Source organism: Lissotriton helveticus, chromosome 3_1 (assembly GCF_964261635.1).
Source record: "Lissotriton helveticus chromosome 3_1, aLisHel1.1, whole genome shotgun sequence".
In the NCBI taxonomy this organism is placed as follows: Eukaryota; Metazoa; Chordata; class Amphibia; order Caudata; family Salamandridae; genus Lissotriton; species Lissotriton helveticus.
In genome coordinates, this window is record NC_136061.1 from 794916588 (window position 1) to 794935687 (window position 19100).

A 19100-nucleotide genomic window follows, 5' to 3' on the forward strand; every position below is an offset into this window, starting at 1 on the left:
TTGAGCAGGTGGTTGGCATCGGCAGGCATTTGGAAGCCCCAGACTTGTTTTTCACCCTCAGTCTTTGAAGCAGAGAAAGAGAGGGAAAGGCACAAATGGGAGACAGAACAGGAAGGAAAAGATCGGAAAAAATGTGAAAGGATTAAAACCTTGATGAAAAAAAGGACCTGCATCTGTGAGAAAATTGGAGTAGGGTGGTGCAGGGAAGAGCCATGGGGTAGAATCAAGACTAGGCAAACATGGTTTTCTGCGGTGGCATGAACCTAAAAAAACACTTTTTGTTTTAACAACTTTAGCACTGGAGAAAACAAGGAAGTTTGTAAAACGGCAATTCCTGGGCTGACCTGCTTAAAAAGCACACTTTACAGTCTGGATAGACTATAAGCAGACCTTTGCCATAATGGCTTAGAAACATGGCATGACCCCAAGGGGGCAAACAAAGGTTGAATGATAGAAATAAGTGTATAAATGACATGCTCTTTGAAGGTCTCCACAGTTAAGCAGTGTGAAGAATAGAAGGTACCATTAAAGGCATTCTAATAGCTCATTTTGCAAACTTCTTTCTAAGTGTCAGGTGACCCTGACAAACCACTTTCATTTGACAAATTTAGGAAATTTAGACGTTCCCTTGAGTTACGACTAACCCTTGGAATAGCTTCCAAGTCTCAAGAGTGCATGAGAGGGAACAGCCATTAATAACGTTAAATAAACATTAGTACATGTGTGAAACCAAGAAAAGGATGTGTTCTGCTATTCAGTCTAGAGTTGAGAGAAGCTCTCTGTGATTGAGATTACACATGTTGGAAACTGGCTCGGAGATAAGTATTCAGTAAAAGATGAGAAGAGGCAGAAGCGATAAAGACAGCAGCTATGTTGGTCACTCACCCACAGCAGTTGGACGTCCTCACTTTGGTCCTGTTTTCCGTTAGCGCACTATCCAGAACTTCAAGACGCTGTGGCACAACACCATTGGCATCTTCCCAAATCACAAGGAATTACAGTCGCCGCCACTGAATCTCCAGCAATCAGCAGGCTCCATAAACCATATACATGAATGCATCAGCAATGTCGAATATCTTGCCCGTCTGCAGTCAAGTTGCCCCCAAGTCCCTATGTCCATGTCATCATGAAACAAAGGGGTGGGTTTGGGCCTTTCAGGAGGAAACAGTACCAAACCCAGCGTGTCTTCTTACACTGCTGCTACCGTTAAGCAAACGTTGCCGCCAGTCAAGGCTTCGTCCAGCCCAGCCTGTTTGCTGAGCAACAGTGGGGCTTTGTGGCTTGCCTCACAGTTGACAGTAAGTTATGAGCCCTTTGTGAGCACAGGGGAAGGAAAACAGAGTTTGGAATTTGGCAGGAAAATATAATACAGAATTCTCCTGTCTGTGTAACCTGAATTTTGAGAAAACAATCAAGCATTGTTGAAAGAAAGAAAAGCAACTCTGACAGATGAAATATAGAGGGGCCCCTTTTAGGAAAACAGTAAACAAAGCGCCATTCAGCTCGGGTCCATTCTGTCATTTATAAAGATACGTTCTTCTGTGTGGCGAGAGTTTACAGCAAAGGGGTTCAGATTCAACAAATCAAGTGTAAAATCTCCCACAGTCCGTCATTAAAAACAGTCAGCTGGGAGTAGACAGGAGTGCCAAAGAGAGAAAAATATCACACGTTTTCCAGTTTAGAGCGAGAACACAATAGCGGAATTGGTGAAAAAAGGGGCTGAGAGGAAAAAAACGCGAAAGAAAAGCCAAAAAGGCTCGGCGTTGTCAGTTACAAAGAGTTAATTTTGTGAGACAGGAAAAGAGGGGAACAGTGGGCATCACTCAGCAGAAATATGAAAGGCAGGAAAGCCTTAGCGCCCATTGTCAGGGAGCGCCTCTTTTTCTCCAGGCCGGTCCTCGTGAGGTCACCCTTGGCATGCAAATCACTCAAACTTGGGCTGGTACTGGTGGAATGTGGACATCTGGAATCTAAGCACACAGTGGAGCACTTTCTCCCAAAGTATCTCACTTCTTTTTATTTTCCACCTCCAAAAATAGTCACCAAGCCAGCTTTAGTCACCCAAGCTGGAAAATGTACAGCTCAGAAGCAAATGAAAAGCATTCTTGTTTCCGTACCCTGCCCGAGTAATATGATTTCTGCGGGGGCAAATTAAGGAAATTGTATTCCACATAGCTCTGAATAAGCTGGCCTATTTTTACTGCGTAGCTGGTAATTGTTAGGCAGTTATGACTGACGTGAGTTTCAGACATGACTGAGACTCTTAAAAGTGTATGTTTTTGCAGCCGCCGTGGTAATTGTTAATGCTTTAAAGAGTGGGAAGGAATCAAATGACACATAACTTGCACATCATTCGGAAAACTTGAACAGAGAGCCTTAGCCCGCTACACCCAGCTAAAGTCACAGCTTGCACCATGCGCTAATCACCACCAGCCACACCTAGGCTATGCCCAACTTGCTTCGCAAAAGAACACAAATGCCATCTAGACAGACCAAGACGAGTAAACCATGCATTAACTTTCTGTACATAAAATGGCCTTTTACAGCAACGTCCATATGATATACAGAGGCACGGCAATGGGTGAGGGGACTAACGGATGTATGACGTTACAACGCACACTTTTACAACGCATACCTTTACAACGCATTTTTTACACCGCAACATCCATTACAAAGCACACCTTTACAACGCATACCATTACAACGAATTCTTAAAACATACCTTTACAACGCATTCCACTACAACGCATACTACATTTACAACGCATACCATTGCAACGCATTACATTACATTGCATATAAGGTAAGTGTTGGATAGTGTAGGGGTTAAAATTACTATTCTAACTCCAGGGGGTGCAACAGTAGGGAAAGTTTTGGATAGTGTAGGGGTTAAAATTACTATTCTAACTCCAGGGGGTGCAACAGTAGGGTAAGTGTTGGATGGTAAGTTTTGCGTTGTAATGGTATGCGTTGTAATGACTGCGTTGTAATGGTATGCGTTGTAGTGGTGTGCGTTGTAGTGTCATGCGTTGTAATGACTGCGTTGTAAATGTATGCGTTGTAATGGATGTTGCGTTGTAAAAGTTTCATTGTAATGGTAGTGCGTTGTAAAAGTTGCGTTGTAAACATTGTATACCGGGACTAACACAGGGCCCTGAAGCCCCTGCACTGCATGGGGCCCCCAATACTTCAGTGGCCCCTCAACCGTTCAAGGGGCCCCCATTCAGCCTAAGGTCAAAGAACATCTGTGAGATATGGGAGACTTAGGGGGCCCCTTCCTTAAATTTTGCAAGGTGGACCAATCATTTTGCGTCACGCCAATGCAATGGATCCAAAGGAATGTATGCGGGGGCTCACAGATTCAAGCTACAGATTTCATCGCAAAGGTTAATGGTTTCTATAGTGACTGATGTCAATGTCACTGGCCTTTCTTGTGTCAACATATAGTTCCAAGGAAGATTATGTCTTTTTTGGCCCTTGATTAGAAATGGTATCTACAGAAGGTCACAGCACATGACAGGTTCCTCCTCAAGAAAAATCATATTAAACTGTGACAAAATCTTGCATGCTTTGATTAGGAAGTGCTAATCTCCTGGCCAGAGGAGTATTCAGGTGAGGCTTTACCTGCTTGAGATCGAATCATACACATAATTGAGGTCAGATAAATGGCTTTTATAGTGGTTGGTTTAATGATAAGTAAATCCACAAAGGTAGTAGATTAGTATAATTATGAAGATGAAATACATATGGTTAGCATCATCTACTTGTGTTAGCGTAGAGGCAGAACAGGTCATTACTTACAGATGATCCCAGCATCCTCCTTGCATATCCAAGCAACACCAAATGCCCGACCAGTAAAGGGCAGGGTATAATGACTGCATAAGAATACCTAAAATAATGGTGAGCCACACCATGAACATTCCTTATTGGCAATTATCAATCATCAAGATTGGCCTTCAAAATTGCCATGGTGTGGATTTTCCAGCTTGATCTCAAAATATATTCATTTCTGTTTCTCACAATGTATTGACTAGGCACACATTTTGTAACAATTAGGATCTTTAGGCAACTCGTGCATCGAGTGGATGACAAATGGCCTTGGAGATGAGCTCAAACAGAGCAGGAGTAGAACGATGTACAAGTCATCTGGTCTGCAGTCGAAGCTCGCAAACCTGCTGGGTACCGCTTTCGCTGTCGTATTTCATGACTGCCCAGAGCATGGTGCACAAAACCACTATCTATTCCGCTTTGCACTAGGAATGTATGCACCAACACTTCGTTCCATTGACCAACCTTCCAAAATAACTCAACTGAATGTATAGCTGTGCAGCTAAAATATTTAGTAGTGATGTTTTTGGAATCCTATGATTTCGTGTTCATTTACCCACTGAAGTAAACTTTTTAGCCAATTAAATAGCATATTATAATACTTACACATGAAATAATTTATTAAATGAAATATTGCTACTACCACACTTGGATTCTAAGTGCTGGCGAAGCTTCCTTAACACGTCATTGTCAAAGGTTTAGGAGTAGCAGCAACGTCTTTGGCGGCCAGAATGAGAGGTGATTAAAAATATATTAAAGAGAGGAGACACATTGTTTCACAATATGGCCGACTCTTAGGGAGGGCCACCGTAAAAGATGGGACACACTACTAATGAAGGGAAAAGAGGAATGGCACGAAGTATGTGTCTCTTGTATCATGGACACTGGAATACCCAAATAAAGGCAACTGGCAAAATGCATGTGACAGTACTGAAATGTATGCTGTGTTGCAGAAGTTGGTAGCAAAGGGGAGAAAAATGTTCCTGAGCACTGAATGATAACACCCAAAAATTACTTTGCAAAGGTATTAGCCATTGCAGCGAGTGAGAGGATGTGGTCAAAGAAGAACACAGAGACCTTGTTGTATGTGTGTACGTGTGAACGTATGTATGTATGCATGTATTTGGCTTATAAACCACATGTTTAGGTATAAAGCAACAGTGTGCTGTAAGAGAGAGGAGAGTCTATATTGCGGTACAAGTTAAAGCAGGGGGCAGGATAGTACAATTTGTCAAATGGGTGTAGTTGGTGGAATAAAGTGGGGATGCCCATAGTAAGAGAGAGAGGCAGACCAGAGAGCAGCAGGACAGTAATACAGCCCGGTGGTCTCCTGCAGCTGCAAAGGTATGCTGTGAGGCAGTGAGGACTCAAGTGAATGGTGTTCCGCTCCTTATAAAGTGAGAACGCAAGAGGTGTAGCCTACCTGGCCGGGATGAAGTTTCTGAGTATAGGAGGTGAGTGGCTGCTATCTCGTCTCCTCTTATCTTAAATTCTGTGTTCCTAGCTTGATACTGCTGCAAGTCTTGCAATATGTCTAGAGGTCATAGCTTTGGTTGTGAGGAAGATAGTGATGCCAAAGTGACCCCACCATCACCCATGACAATGTCCGCACTGGCTGAGGTACGAGCATGGACGCTTTACAAAGCACAGGCGATACAGTTCTCATCTTTGCTTAATTTACCCCAGGTGTGCGAAAGGGAGTAATTTGGGCTCAGAGGGTGGCTTGCTTCTGAGATTGCTCATGCTCGGCAAGGGTACAATTCCCATTACCAGATACAAGAATGACCCTGGGCGAGTGTGCCCAGGTCTCTCTGTGGGTCCAGGACCAATCCTCCTCAAGGGTGTATGTGGGAAAGGTAGGTTTTTAAACATTGGAAGGGCACTCAGGAACAGACTATTTCACGGGAAGAAGAAACTGGTCCATTTCTAATAAGGAGTGGACAATGACACAGGAGTATTTTAAAAAGTGGGAACCATATAGCAGTGTGCATGACCTACCAATGCACTTCAACCGTGATCTGCTGATACCCCTATGCATGCACAGCTCTGTCGGTGCACCACAACCATGATTGAATGTACCTTCAGCTTTACCTTTGCACATCAATCTTGCCCTCACCCCATAACCTATATGCACTTAACTCGGCAGTGTCCCACATTCCTATCCTGTGCATCCCATATGTAATAATAGCACTGCCAGTGCATCACACTCTTAGCCTGCATGTAAACTGGGCACTGTACTCCTCTGATCCACTCTGTCCACAGGAGGCCAATGTCACAGTTCCTCACCTCACCACGAACTGTGCTCTACAATTAGTTCAACCTTGCTGGTGTTCAACCAAATAAAGCTCTTTCTAACTTGTGTGGCTACCGCCCCCATGACCATGCCTTGACACTAATGGCTGGTGGGTGCTGATCTCAAGTCAAGGAGAAGAGGCCTATTTAACAATACACCATGTTGGGGAATAGTGTCTTTTGTACCTACCTGATAAATCGGTGTCATCTGCCACTCCCACCTCCCTGGAGTATGCGGTGCATGTTGTCAGTGAGTGTGCTGGAGTACAAGCTGATATGAGGCCCTATACTAAAGTATTCTACATGTGTAGATGATGCACCAAGACAGTTTCAAGGTGGTGGGTTGTCATTGTAAATGGTTGTTGACCTTGCTGATTGACTTATGCTTCATTTGTCCCACAGCATGTTACTGGAGTGCACCCCACCACTGCCCAGGTAGCAGGTGTAGATCAGGCGATTGTGTGTCTTGTTTGGATTAACAACATTTAGAAAGGATAAGAGGGGAGCACCTTGTGTTTACCCCACTGTTATGAGCACGATTCTATAGGTGAACATGTGGCCCACAAGAAGCAAGGCAAAAGAAGACCAGGCTATGACCAGTGGCTCTCATGTGGCAACTAGGCATGCCCTCTAACCTTTCAGCCCTGGCAAAGCAGCTGAAGGATCAGCAATAACTCTGACTGACTGATGCTTGTCTGGAGTTATTGTGCATCATGCAATCATTATGGGATGCTCAGATACGTTATGACTGGACTGTACACAAAGGAGAAAGAACTTGCTTTAGTTTACCGCCATCCAAAATTTCAAATATGGCACAAAATCTGAAAGACTGCTTGGCCTGGGACCAACTGGAACAGATTTTTTTATATAAGTTGGTTCTAAGGGTCATAAAATCAGTATACCTTTATTAAAAAATTGTTTTTTTGTGAGATCTTGAATGGTCATCCTCAAATCCATTTTACAGCACTAAGATTTGAGTTTACCAGTGAGCCAGAACCTTGGATCCCTGGTGCCTTTACTTACTATTGCATCGACTCAGAAATCCCTCTCTTTGCTGCACCAAGATTAACTGTTTTCACCCATATATAAAACAGTTCCCCAAGTCTGCTTGGTGAAGATAGGGTTGGTGGTACCCTTGGCCCATGCCAAACACTGGTTTGGATTATAAGCATCCTGCAATTGCACCAAGAATGCGAGAGTCTTAGCACAAAGTTCCACCAGGATCCTTAGGGTTCCTTTGCTGGGTATCTGAAAGTGAGAAGGAGGCTCTGGACCCTTGGGAGTGAGGAGACCATTGGAGTTCTGAGTGTCAGCAGAAGCCTCTGGGTACTGAGATGAGCTGAGCAATAGTGAAGCTGAAAGTAAACAGAGGCTTCATGGACTCTTATGATGAGCCTGGTCCTTACTTGCCTGAGGAAATCATTGACTTTTCTAAGTAAGAGTGAGCAAGATCAACTGGGTCTGAGGGTGAGAAGGATTCCAAAGCACCTAGAGCTAGTAGGTGTTTCAGGGGACTTAAGAGTGGAAATGAGATTAAGAGTGTTGTGGGTGACTTGGAAGTATTTGGAGAACAACTACGGATAAGATAGAGCCTCAGGACATTAGTGTGGGCAGGGCCCATAGGATTCTTACTGTGCACAGAAGTCTTCAGACCCATGGAGGAGCATGAGTCTTACGGTCAGTGGCAAAAGAGGATCTCTAAATATGAGCAGAAACTCTGTCTTGGCATGGACTGAGAGACCTAAGGGTGGCAAGCAGAATCAGATTAGGGAACTTGAGTGTGAAATTTGGATTAATTAACCTGAAGATGAGAATCAGGAGAACCGTGAGGCTAGCTACAGTGGAAAAACATGTGCATCTAGTCTCCACCAATGCCACTGACTCTACAGTCTTTAAAATGCTTCATTTAGCACCCAAAACATGTGGACACAAGCATTGTTTTGCCCATGGTCATGATCTGCGAATATAAACCACCTTTGAAAGTGCCCAGCCCTATTTTTAGTACCAGTGCAACTCCAGTTCTAACCATAAAACTAAGTTTTTTCAACACGATTCTCATTTCTGCTCATAGACAATCCAATGAAAGCCCTGGAGGCAAAACACTTGCTCTAGAGGTCCCAAGCCACTGGAACTCACTCACCCCTCCCTCTCTCTGTCTGAGATGACAAACCATCACCCAACAACTGAAACAATGTGTAATCCTCATATCATTCTCAAACTGAAAATCACCAGTGCAGCCATTGATTAAATCTCGCGGACTCAGCATCTTTGACTCCTTAACCTCTTCCCTTCTCTCACTCTTCCATTCTTACCCTTCGCCCTCTTTCTCCCACCACTCATTTTCCTTTCCTTCCCCTCCTCGCCTATTCACATTCGGATTGACCACACAAAGTCTTAATGAATGTGCAATACATAAATGTATAGTGTGAAGGAATCAGAAAACACCATGGGCCTGATTCATAAAGGCCCTCTGCACTCGAGGCAGAGACCCCGCAGTCTTGGGGAGAGTCTCTCCACTCTGGAAGATCTCCGCAATGAGAATTCTCATGTGGAGATTTTGCCCAAAGTAAGGAGACTCCCCCACGACTGTGGGGCCTCCGCCACGAGTGCAGAGGGCCTTTGTGGATCAGGGCCATAGTGCGTGCCACTATTGTGGCACCGTATGTGGACTGGCGTTAATGATAATGTGTTGAAATGAGTTTAATAGAAGGTGACTGCATACACCGCAAGATCAATGATGGTTTTTCTAACTGTGCCCATATTTCATCCCCTGTGCGGGGTCTGGTCCAACCACATCACTGAAGCAGCTTGGCGGTAGTATGTCATTGCACCTTTTAGCGGTTTTGAATATGCTTTGATTATGGGGTTTACCACCCTCTTACCTCATTGATGTGATCCCTCCTTATCTGGGTGGAGACGCATTGGTGAAGTAGTGTAGGGAAGATTGCAGTGTTGTTGCCTGTGTTGTATCTTATCTGTGGATGAATGAAAATTCCAGGTTTGAATACAGCCAGTCTGACACCGGTCAAGATTATCATTTTATGAGAAAATAATGCAAACACACTTTGACCATGAGTCTACTCAGGAGATAAGATCAAAAACTGAACTGGAAAGTGCACTTATTTTAATTCTGAAGAGATGCACAAGTATTTTGGCGGGATACATTGAGTATGTTGACCCAGTTACCAAGAATGCAAAGGAGGAACACGCAGAGGTTACAAAAATGCTATGAAAATGTTAAAACAATACAGAATATTCTAAGTCCAAAATTCTCCTCTATTTGGTTTGCAGTGAGATAAACGAACCAGCAATGTTGATACATTAAAGTAATGAATTATTATTTAATTTAAGTGCATAAATGATAATGTACATTTAGAGTGTTGTGTTCTTTGTAAAAGCACTTCAAGCAATATCTAAATGGTGGCTACCAAGTTCGTTGAATTCAGGCCATGGGTTAAAATGTTAGTCATTCAACTGTGTCTTTGAATTTCCCCTTCATGTCCTACTTCCATGACGAAGTGAGGGAGAGAACCCCATCTACTAACCTCACAATGTCAGATCTACACCATAGTCCAACAAGGCAATGGATGTGGCCGAGGCATGACAAGCAATCCTTTGGCAGAAGAGGAATCCTGGCTCGTGCACACCTTTATACGCTCAGTGAGTTAGAACACCTGATGTGAGCTTCATATTATGTCCTGGCAAAGTCAGCTGTGCTTTCCGTTGTTCTTCAGTCAACACATTGATTACCTTTAAATTGATTAATAGTATCACCAGACATTTACAGCACTTTGGTAGGTAAGTATACTTGTAAAGCGCACTGTTACTCCATCTCGGAGTGTCCTGGCGCTGTATCCCGCTGGGGAACCCGTCCTGGCTTTCCCTGCTAGATGGTCCCTCCTGGGCACCTCCAAGGTGAAGCCAGGCATCCCCGGCGCTGCTGGGGCCGTTATGGAGATTAAGCAAGCTATTGCCCAGAGTTGCAGAGTGGGACCCATGGTTAGCGAAGGCACCTCGGCGAGAATTATCGAGTCCGCGGACATTGACCCAAGACCCTGCCGCGTCGGGAACTGAACCCTGGTCCCGGGCCGATCTCTGCTTCAGGGTCTGCCGCTTCTAACCAGTGAGCCACACCTCTCCACATATATAATATAATAATATATTATAATAAATATCAAAAACAGAGAAATTAAGCACTGTATTGAAATATGTTCTTATTTTTAGCTCTCATGTGTTAAACAGCAGAAAGCACATTTTTCTTGCTTAAGGTACATTAATGTGCTATAGTTTAAAATTATAATAAACAATAGTTAACATTGGGATGTAAAAGTGTGTAAATCCATTTCCGGTATACTCTACCGCAGAGCACTGAATTAAAGGAGGTAGCAATGATAGGTGCTGACTTTTGACTAATACTGACTCTAGCTGTGCTGAAATGGTCTGATCCTACATGCCTTCTGAGTTGCCTCACCATTTTAGCCCTTTTATAAAAGAGCTAAAAGGACACATCTTAGCTGCACCAGTTTTTGGAGTATTTCCACTCCTTTTGGCCTCTGAACAGATCGTGGACCTCATGCAACCTTCTAAATAAAATGTAGCTAGAGCCTGCAGCAGGTGAACGGTCCCTCCCATCTTGCACGTGACCCTGTAGCACACGAGCAGTTGTAGTGTTTTTCTGAAGTTGGCTGAACAATTCCACAGCGTCGCGGGCAAGCTGCTCTTTCCCTTCCGAGTACAGATGCCTGCAGTAGATATGCAGCTAGCGCGAGCCAGCTAGATAACACCAGGCTAGCTCAGGACAAGAAAATGCAAGATCATACTTGTAATGGTGGTGAATTCAAGCAAAACTATTATCTAAGCCGGTCCCACTGTTCTAAAACTAATAGTTATAAACAAGTTTATCACCAAAAGATTAAATTGGATATAGAAAAATATCCTCTTCATTATTGATAAAAGGATCATATTTCACAGTTGTTTATATTTAACAAAACCAGATTATTTGTGTGCTATTCTATTTTACCAATAATATTTTTTGTTGCCAAAATAGGCACCTAATGTGAATTTGAAAACCAATCATACCTGCAAAATGATATTAAGGTGCTCATTAGCACTGTCTTTGAAGTGGAAGGTCCATCTGTTTTAGGGCGACTGACTCCGGAATCTGGGGATCACGGTTCGATCCCCAGCACCATGTGACTCTTGGCAATAGCTTGCTTAATTTTCCCGACGTCCCCCAGCGCCTAGAGACCCTTACGGGTGGTTGTGCACTTTACAAATGTGGATTATTATTATTTATTATTATTTAGAAGTACAAGTTGTGTGGGAACACTGCACCTTCGGTCTTTTCAACATGCACAATTTGCCAGAAAACACCTGTCAAAATATCTGTGGAGAAAATGGGCTAGAATGACACAATCACTGATTCCAGCAATTATTCCAGTTTCCTAAAGTGAGAACCTAGAACACCTCCAATATCTTAACCTGGGAGTACCATCCACAGTGTAATTGGTAAATTGGTGTGACAACATGTAATGAGGGTCTAAAGTGGGAAGTTATACAATTGGCCATAATTGCTGTTCCACAGGCAAAGTTAGGCAGCACAAGTAACAATCACAGCTAAAAAAAATGTCTAGGTCCAACAAGAACTCGCTCCATAGATGTGCACTGACTTACTCAAAATTAATAGAAGCAAAAATGTACTAAGGGCTTTGGAGACACTTAAGCAGTGCCGCACAACTTTCGATGCACTTTTAGCTTTAGTCATCAAGTAAATAGAAGTGATGTTTTGCACTGCTTTGCTCTTCTCTGCACCATGCAACTATCTGTGCAAAGTTTAGTATGTATCTTCCAGAGACCGTTTAAGATCAAATGGCTCATCAGTAACTCAGCATAGTTCCTATAACAGCAAAAATGACTAAGGAAGCTAACTAAGTTTTAGAATTAGACTTTCAAAGTCTATATATTAATCAATGAGAATAGACATTCTACAATATAACATCTTCTACATGAGCATATATAAGAGAGCAAACAATATTCCACCTTCTGAAGTGAGGAATGCTTCTCATTGATAGTCAACTCCATTTTATGAGTTGTGGCTTCTCCTGGAGTCCTCTGCTGAAAGGAACTGAATCGTGAGAAACTACTGAGGAACGCTCCTCAATGACTTTGTTTCTCCTCCATCGTGAAAACAATAGGCTCCTGAGTGGAGTCACTTATAAATACTCTCAGTACGTATAGTTCCCCATTTACTGAGATTAGTGCCGGTCGGATTCTTCTTTATTGCATTTGTAAATTATTGAAAGATTGCAGAACTTTCTGCTTTTCAAACTTAGAAACATTGGGATATGTTGATTTTTTATAAATAGGTCATGATTTAGCGTTCGATGATGTCCAGTTCCACAGGGTCTTGATCTTTTGGCTTTGTTTTCATCACTCAGTCCGGAAGATAATCTTGAAAATTAGTTAGCCATCTGAGACCAGACAATCAACAGTACATCCTCTCTAACTTCTGTTATTCGACTTTGACCATTTGCAAGTACATTTTCGATCTTGGGTGGACTATAGTCAGAAATTCTGTGATGGGTTAGGTGGATATATCGATCCCCATTTATCCTTACTAAACACATTACAAATTGATTGTTGTGATTATTGTAGGTTGGCTGTGCTCTTTACAATGCTTTATTTTGGACCTGGATTGAACATTGTTATAATAGATTATGAATATACTGTAGTGATATTTGTTGCTCAAGTATTATTTAAATAAAAAAGAAAACCTTTCTAACATTTTCTTTTGGTATGCCTCATTATAAGTATGTCTTATGTGTTTAATTAAATAAAGGTTGGATTTTTAAACCAACTCATGGTATGTATGTGATATGATTAACTTCATACCCAGTCTCCTGGGGGAATATTGGGATGCCCTAGTGTGTATGATTTTGTTTCTCCTCCAGTAGAATGGCAGCATCTCCTGACTGGGTGCTCCCATATTCTGTCCCACCCTTCATGAATGGTTACTTTTGTTTTCTCACATGTTATAAGGCACTGATGTTTGGTGGCAGTGGGGTCAGAGCACAGGACCCTAGTCCTTTTCACCAAACATTCTTCTCTGTAAACCTGTGCAATTGCCTGTCAGAATTTTTCGTCCTTCTGAGTTTTCAAGGGTTTTTTCATTTTTCGACACTATAAGTTATGGAATAGTGCAGACAATGCAGAGGTAATAGCATGAGAGAGAGGATGTACCAGACTGGCAAAGTGGTTAAGTTGAACAAAATATGTCAATGGAGATAAGATAAAACCACCCTTCAATCTTGTAAAGCGCTCTGATACCCTCACAGGTCTGGTTCGCGCTCTATAAAACTTTAAAATAAATAAATAAATAAGTCATATTTTTGAGAACTATGGAGAACTTCCCTTAGCATTTGGCTTCAGTGCAGATCAAATGAGTTGTAAAATCATATTAAATTTCACATTCTACCATACCCTTCTTATATGTATGGTGTTGTCCTGAGCTTTTTAACAACTTTAGTGATTGGTTCTGCACATCACACCAAGGTCACGCTATTATCTTTAGATAGATAGAAGCTCTTACTGTGATATGCATATCATATCTTCCATACACATCAAACGCATAGACATTCGAAGCAATAAACATAGCAATCGTATCCACTGTAGGCAATAAAACCTTTCAGTGATATAAGGGTATGCAATACTATAACATTCCACAGGCAACTTCAGTCTAATTTAAGTCTCAGTTTCTAACACCTGTCACCATGGAGAGTGAAAATACCTCACATTATCCTCTAGGAGACCAGTGCATAGCATGGAATGAATGTTCATGACGTGTCTGTGTATTTAGAATCCAATTGTGCAATTTAAGTTTGATATTAAGAACGATAATCCAACCTGACCTTGCACCTGCTGATTGTATGGCCTTCAAAAAATATGAGGATTTTTGGGACCTATCACAATCTGTAGGTGCCGTCATCAACAACGAGCCAGTCTTCCTAAATGTTCCCAAAACAGACCTGAAGAAACTCTAGCTGGTGCACAATACTGGGATAACATTAGCTTTAGGCTTTATACTGTTTGAGTACGACTCCTGTGCTAGATGTGAGTTACACTAGCAACAGCTTGTTGCAAGAATACCGTTTACAGTTAGCATTTTGAGCCTACAGCATTCTGTATGGGAAAACCTTTGTAACAACAGGAATTTTCCTTGCTTATTTTTCTAAATAAAGTTGCTTCTGTGTGGTCAAAATGGGTTTGAGAATGTATCGTTCCCCTATTAGTAGTTATCCATCTCATGTGATTTAGACTAGAAAATAATTTTCTCCAATTCCAGATTAATCTAGAAATATTTATTTCCTATATTCCCTACTGCGCTCCTACCTTTTCCTAGAGAAACTAGTCATTCTGGAATTAATTTGCCTGGTAATTCCTCTCTCTTCCCTGCTGTTTCCTGCTGAACACTACTGGCCAAATATGAGAGGTCAGTGGTGTTTTCACTGATGCTGTAATGCTTAATGGGACTCTAACAGATGCATGCCCATCTAGAGTTCCAGGGTCCTAATGTGACTTTTGCTTCAATGAGATCAGATTTTGTGGAATGCATTGTATGGATCTTCTTGCTATTGGGCTTCTTCTTTTTCATCTTCTTGTTTTTCTTAGTCTTCTTCTCCTTCTTCTCAGTCTGCCTCTTCATCAATTTCTTCTTTTTACTTTTCCTGTTTCTATTCCTCTTCTATCTTTGCCTCCTCATCTTCTTCTTGTTCTTGAAAGCACAGTTAAAGAAAGAGAGCAAAAATATGTTGAGAACCTGAGTACGAGTTTCTACTGATACCCACTGTGTGATCCACGGGCGTGGCGTTGGTGTTGAAGTAAGGCAACTTTTATTAGAACAGGCTGAATTGTTTATGGAGTGCAGTTCTCATGAGCCCACTTATATTACCATGATAAGAGCTGCTAGGGGAAACACTTTGTAATGGCATATTCACTATGTCTCTGAAATGGCAGTTTCGCTATGTCTCTTTTGAAAGGTGGAATTACCTCTAATGAATTTGGGCAGTGTAAATATACACCAAAGTGTGGTGGGAAACATCCTTTACAACAAAACTTTTACAACACAGTGCTTTTACAACGCAGGTTTTACAACAAAAACCATTACAGCGCATTGCGCTGGGGGGCGCTCTAGGATAGGGAATATATTTAATTTACTATCCAACACCGTCCCTAGTGTCCACGGGGACTGGAGTTAGAATAGTAAATTAAACTATTCACTATCCAGCACCCCAAAGCGCTATGCGTTGTAAAGGTTTGTGTTGTAAAAACTGCGTTGTAACAGCATGCGTGGTAAAAGCATGCGTTGTAACGTCATACATCCAAGTGTGGTACATCTCAAGAAAGCTCATTACAAGTGTCCTTGATATGGTGGATCTACTGTTAGTTGTCCTTAGAAAAGCTGCTATTTGTGGCATCCTGGCCTTTCTCTGTGGCAACACCACCAAAAATGGTGGGGGACTGGTCACCGTGGGTCTGGAAGTCAGTCCATCACCATCATCTGCAACGTCAACAGTGACGTTTGCCACACCTAAGGCCAATGGAGTATCTGCCTTTGGGTACATCAGCCTTCTTCCACTCTAAACAGGGAGGTGGAACAAAGGGGGGACAGGAAACGTCTTTAGTAATGTTTCGGTAATTCCTTTCTCCGCCTTTTTGAAGTCAGTCAATATCAATGTTATAAATAAGTTTACAGCATTTCTTTTTAGAAAGCAATCATTCAAAATAACTTATCATTTAACATACATGGAGTAAACGAGATTCTTGTATGTACTTTTTAAAATGAATGTCTTGACTGATTCAAAGACAGTCGTGTGCGGGCTTTTATCAGGTTCCAAGGTGGGCAGCCGCAATAGAGTTAGTCATCTGAAAAAACAGCTGAAAAACAGCCAGAAGGAGACTTCTGGTGTGCCAGGCCTCCAAAAGCAAGGCCAGGAGGTACTGTGTATGCACCAGCTGCCAAAAACGATTTTTTTCTCAGACTGTTTTAGATCGGAATCTTCTTATTGCCGCATGACTGGAAATATTGTGTGGCAAGAGAAACAATGCTGAGAGATAAGGACAAATGGTGTTTATCTGAACTTACCATAGCCTTTCCCTTCATTGTATTAAATGGTATGTTTTTCTCCAAACAATGAAACCATTTTAAATATCACATGTACCTGAACGTCTAAAATTCGGAAATAGTGGGTAAAGTGAAGCACATTTTCAAAATTCGGCAATAACAATTGACTGTTAATTTGAACTCCTTAATGATTGCATTAAGCCATGCATGGAATGGAAATATATAAGTGGAGGTCCTCCTTGTCCCAGAATACCTGTTTACTGCTGAGAAGTGTCGGTAATATCCCTTCGAAACTAAAGAAGTGCAGGCACTGCATACCTGATAGTACCTGCCCATTTATAGTACTGCCGTTAAGCACATTGATAAACTTGTAAAGTGATGACACTTTGCCTCCAGGGACTCATGAAAGTGAAGAGTAATAGAACTCTAAGAAACGTGGAAAGTGAAAGTAGTACTGCCATTGGACAGCACATGCCAGTAAACACAAAAGGAGTAAGGGCGCCTTTGAGGTAAATTATAACATATAAGAAAAACATCAAGTGAACCCTGCCCCAATGGAGAGGCCACATGGAGCCAACAAAGTCCTTGTTAAGTGAGCTGAGATATTTCCACCAGCCTCTCTAATAGTGCAATGGGGCAAACGAGGTGTCGGGCAGAAGAATTGCCATGGGACAGAGCATAATGCAACTCCCTGCAGGTCCTGTGATGTAGGGGCCGCCCATCTTCTGAGTGCTATCTTTCAGCCCCAGACCAAGGAATATTTAGTGGCGGCTCCTCTGCAATGGTGGAGGAGCATCGCCTCACTGCCTGGCTCAGAGTAGGCAAATGTAAAATAAAACTATGCTCTAGCATCGTTTTATTTTACATTTGCTGGCTCTTAGCTTGCGGTGTTGGGATGTGGGGGCTGAGGCATGGGAGGGGGAGGAAGAGTGCTATGAGCACTCCAGTCCCTAAGTGCGCATATGTGTTTTGGCCGGCCGGCTCATGCATGGAGCAGCAGGACTGGAGAAACCCCACAGACTGCCTGGTCTGTGCAGGGCGTCTTTCGTGCCTGCTCAGACCAATCCCCGCGCTGCTCTACATCATGGGGAATGGATTGGAGCCTGGGTCCCAGGGGCTGCTGGGACCCAGGAAGAGGAGACGCAGCAAACTCTACATGACGCTGGAGGCGGCCGGCGGCAAAACGTACGTTTAAAAAAAAATTTATATTGTATTCCCCCGCGTAACTCCTCGCATGCGACCCCACTCCCCCACCTCCCTTTGTTTATGTAAATGTGTGTAAATGTAGGTGTACTTATATAGCGCAGACCTGTCACCCAAAGGGCATCCTGGCGCTTGCTTAGGGAACCCGTCCTGGTATTCCCCTGTGAGAAACCCCGGCAGGGTGTCCACAGGGTGAAAGCCAGGCATCCCGCCACGAGGGGCCATAGTGGAGATTAAGCAAGCTATTGCCCAGAGTCGCAGAGTGTGACCCCATGAGTCGAGTAGGCACCGGAGCGAGAATTGTCGAGACCGTGGAATTTATGAGCCCGAGACCCGCTGAGGCGGGGAATCGAACCCTGGTCCACGGTCGATCTCAGCTTCCGGGTCTGCCGCCTCTAACCACTGAGCCACGCTTCTCTTATGGTGGCCGCAACTGGGAATATTTATAAGATATGAGAGTCTCGGGGGCCACGCACACATTCTGCTAGGGGACGCCATCATTTTGCATCACACATTGCCAACAAGTCAATTTTTTTGCCTGCCCAGGCCACGACAGCTCAATATTTGAAACCACTCTCCGCTCTGGAAAAATAATGACGCTCAATGCATCCAGTCAGGTGGTATTTCCTTTGTAACCCAGGGATAAAGATGCCTTCGAAATAACCGCACTCTTTTTAAAGAGCATAGCTAACCAATGTAGGTTACTGATTGTGAACTTTGGCAGTTCCAGTGGATCAGTCATGGAAACAAGATATCAGAGCCATGTATGTGCTGGCTGCACCACTTTGGAATCACCTGAACATCACTGAACTTTCAGGGAAAGTAGAGAATGTGACTCTTTTCTCAGTATCTATCAGTATGCTCAGTTAAAGGTATGCTAAGGACAGAAGTGTGGAACAGCAAGATATCTTCCATATGGTACATGCGCATCCTACCAGTAGTAACGTAAAAATGACATCTTCCTGCACCACAAGCAACAGATTGCTCCTCTAAATCATGCACAGTGCGTAGCTGCACTGGCGCTGTCACACTGAAATACAATCACACAATTATTTAAAAATATTCTCTTCACAGCGCTCTAATTTTATTCACAGCTGACGCCACTGCCAAGAAAAAGCTGCGATTTAATGGAACGGGTAAGTGTTCCTTTAAGTACAGTTGTGTCAGAGACAAAGTGAAAAAGGTGTGAATAACGTTATGCGCGTGAACACAAGCCTCAAGGCGTTGTTTCGAGACGGCGTAGGGGAAAGGAACCAAAAAGAGCAGTGAACAACCATCCGGTTCATCGAGTGAGCCAGTTTTTGTTTTCAAAATGGTGTTTTATCAAGGAGGGTCAATCGCCGCCGGAAAACGTCCACGTGTCTTTGGAGCATTCAAAGCGATGTGTTACTAGTCCCCATTATAGATAGTCACTGCAGTGCGCCACATTGCGTCAAGCCGCACGCTGCAAGCAAACTGTTGTTTTATTTGTTTATGATAAGGCCAGTAAGCATTGGATTAGGTTGGTCAACACCACGCTGTTCATCTCTTTAAGAAACCTGAAGAAATGCTGACCTGGGCAGTGCCTTTTTCGGTACATGTCTGACATTAACAACCCTTTACGCACAGGGACACGTTTGCTACAGGGCCATCTCATAACCACAGGAGTAAAGAAACA

General features: G+C 42.9%; 1 protein-coding gene across 4 annotated transcripts in view; it reads right to left on the minus strand.

Annotated features, from left to right (window-relative positions):
• Positions 1-19100, minus strand: part of SOX6 (SRY-box transcription factor 6) — a 789572-nt gene that overhangs the window by 516420 nt on the left and 254052 nt on the right. For all 4 annotated transcript variants that reach the window (XM_078681028.1, XM_078681029.1, XM_078681026.1 and 1 more), the window contains one exon: positions 9003-9095. In XM_078681028.1, coding sequence (XP_078537154.1) covers positions 9003-9007 — 5 coding nt within the window. In that variant the 5' untranslated portion in view covers positions 9008-9095. The remainder of the gene's footprint in view (positions 1-9002; positions 9096-19100) is intronic.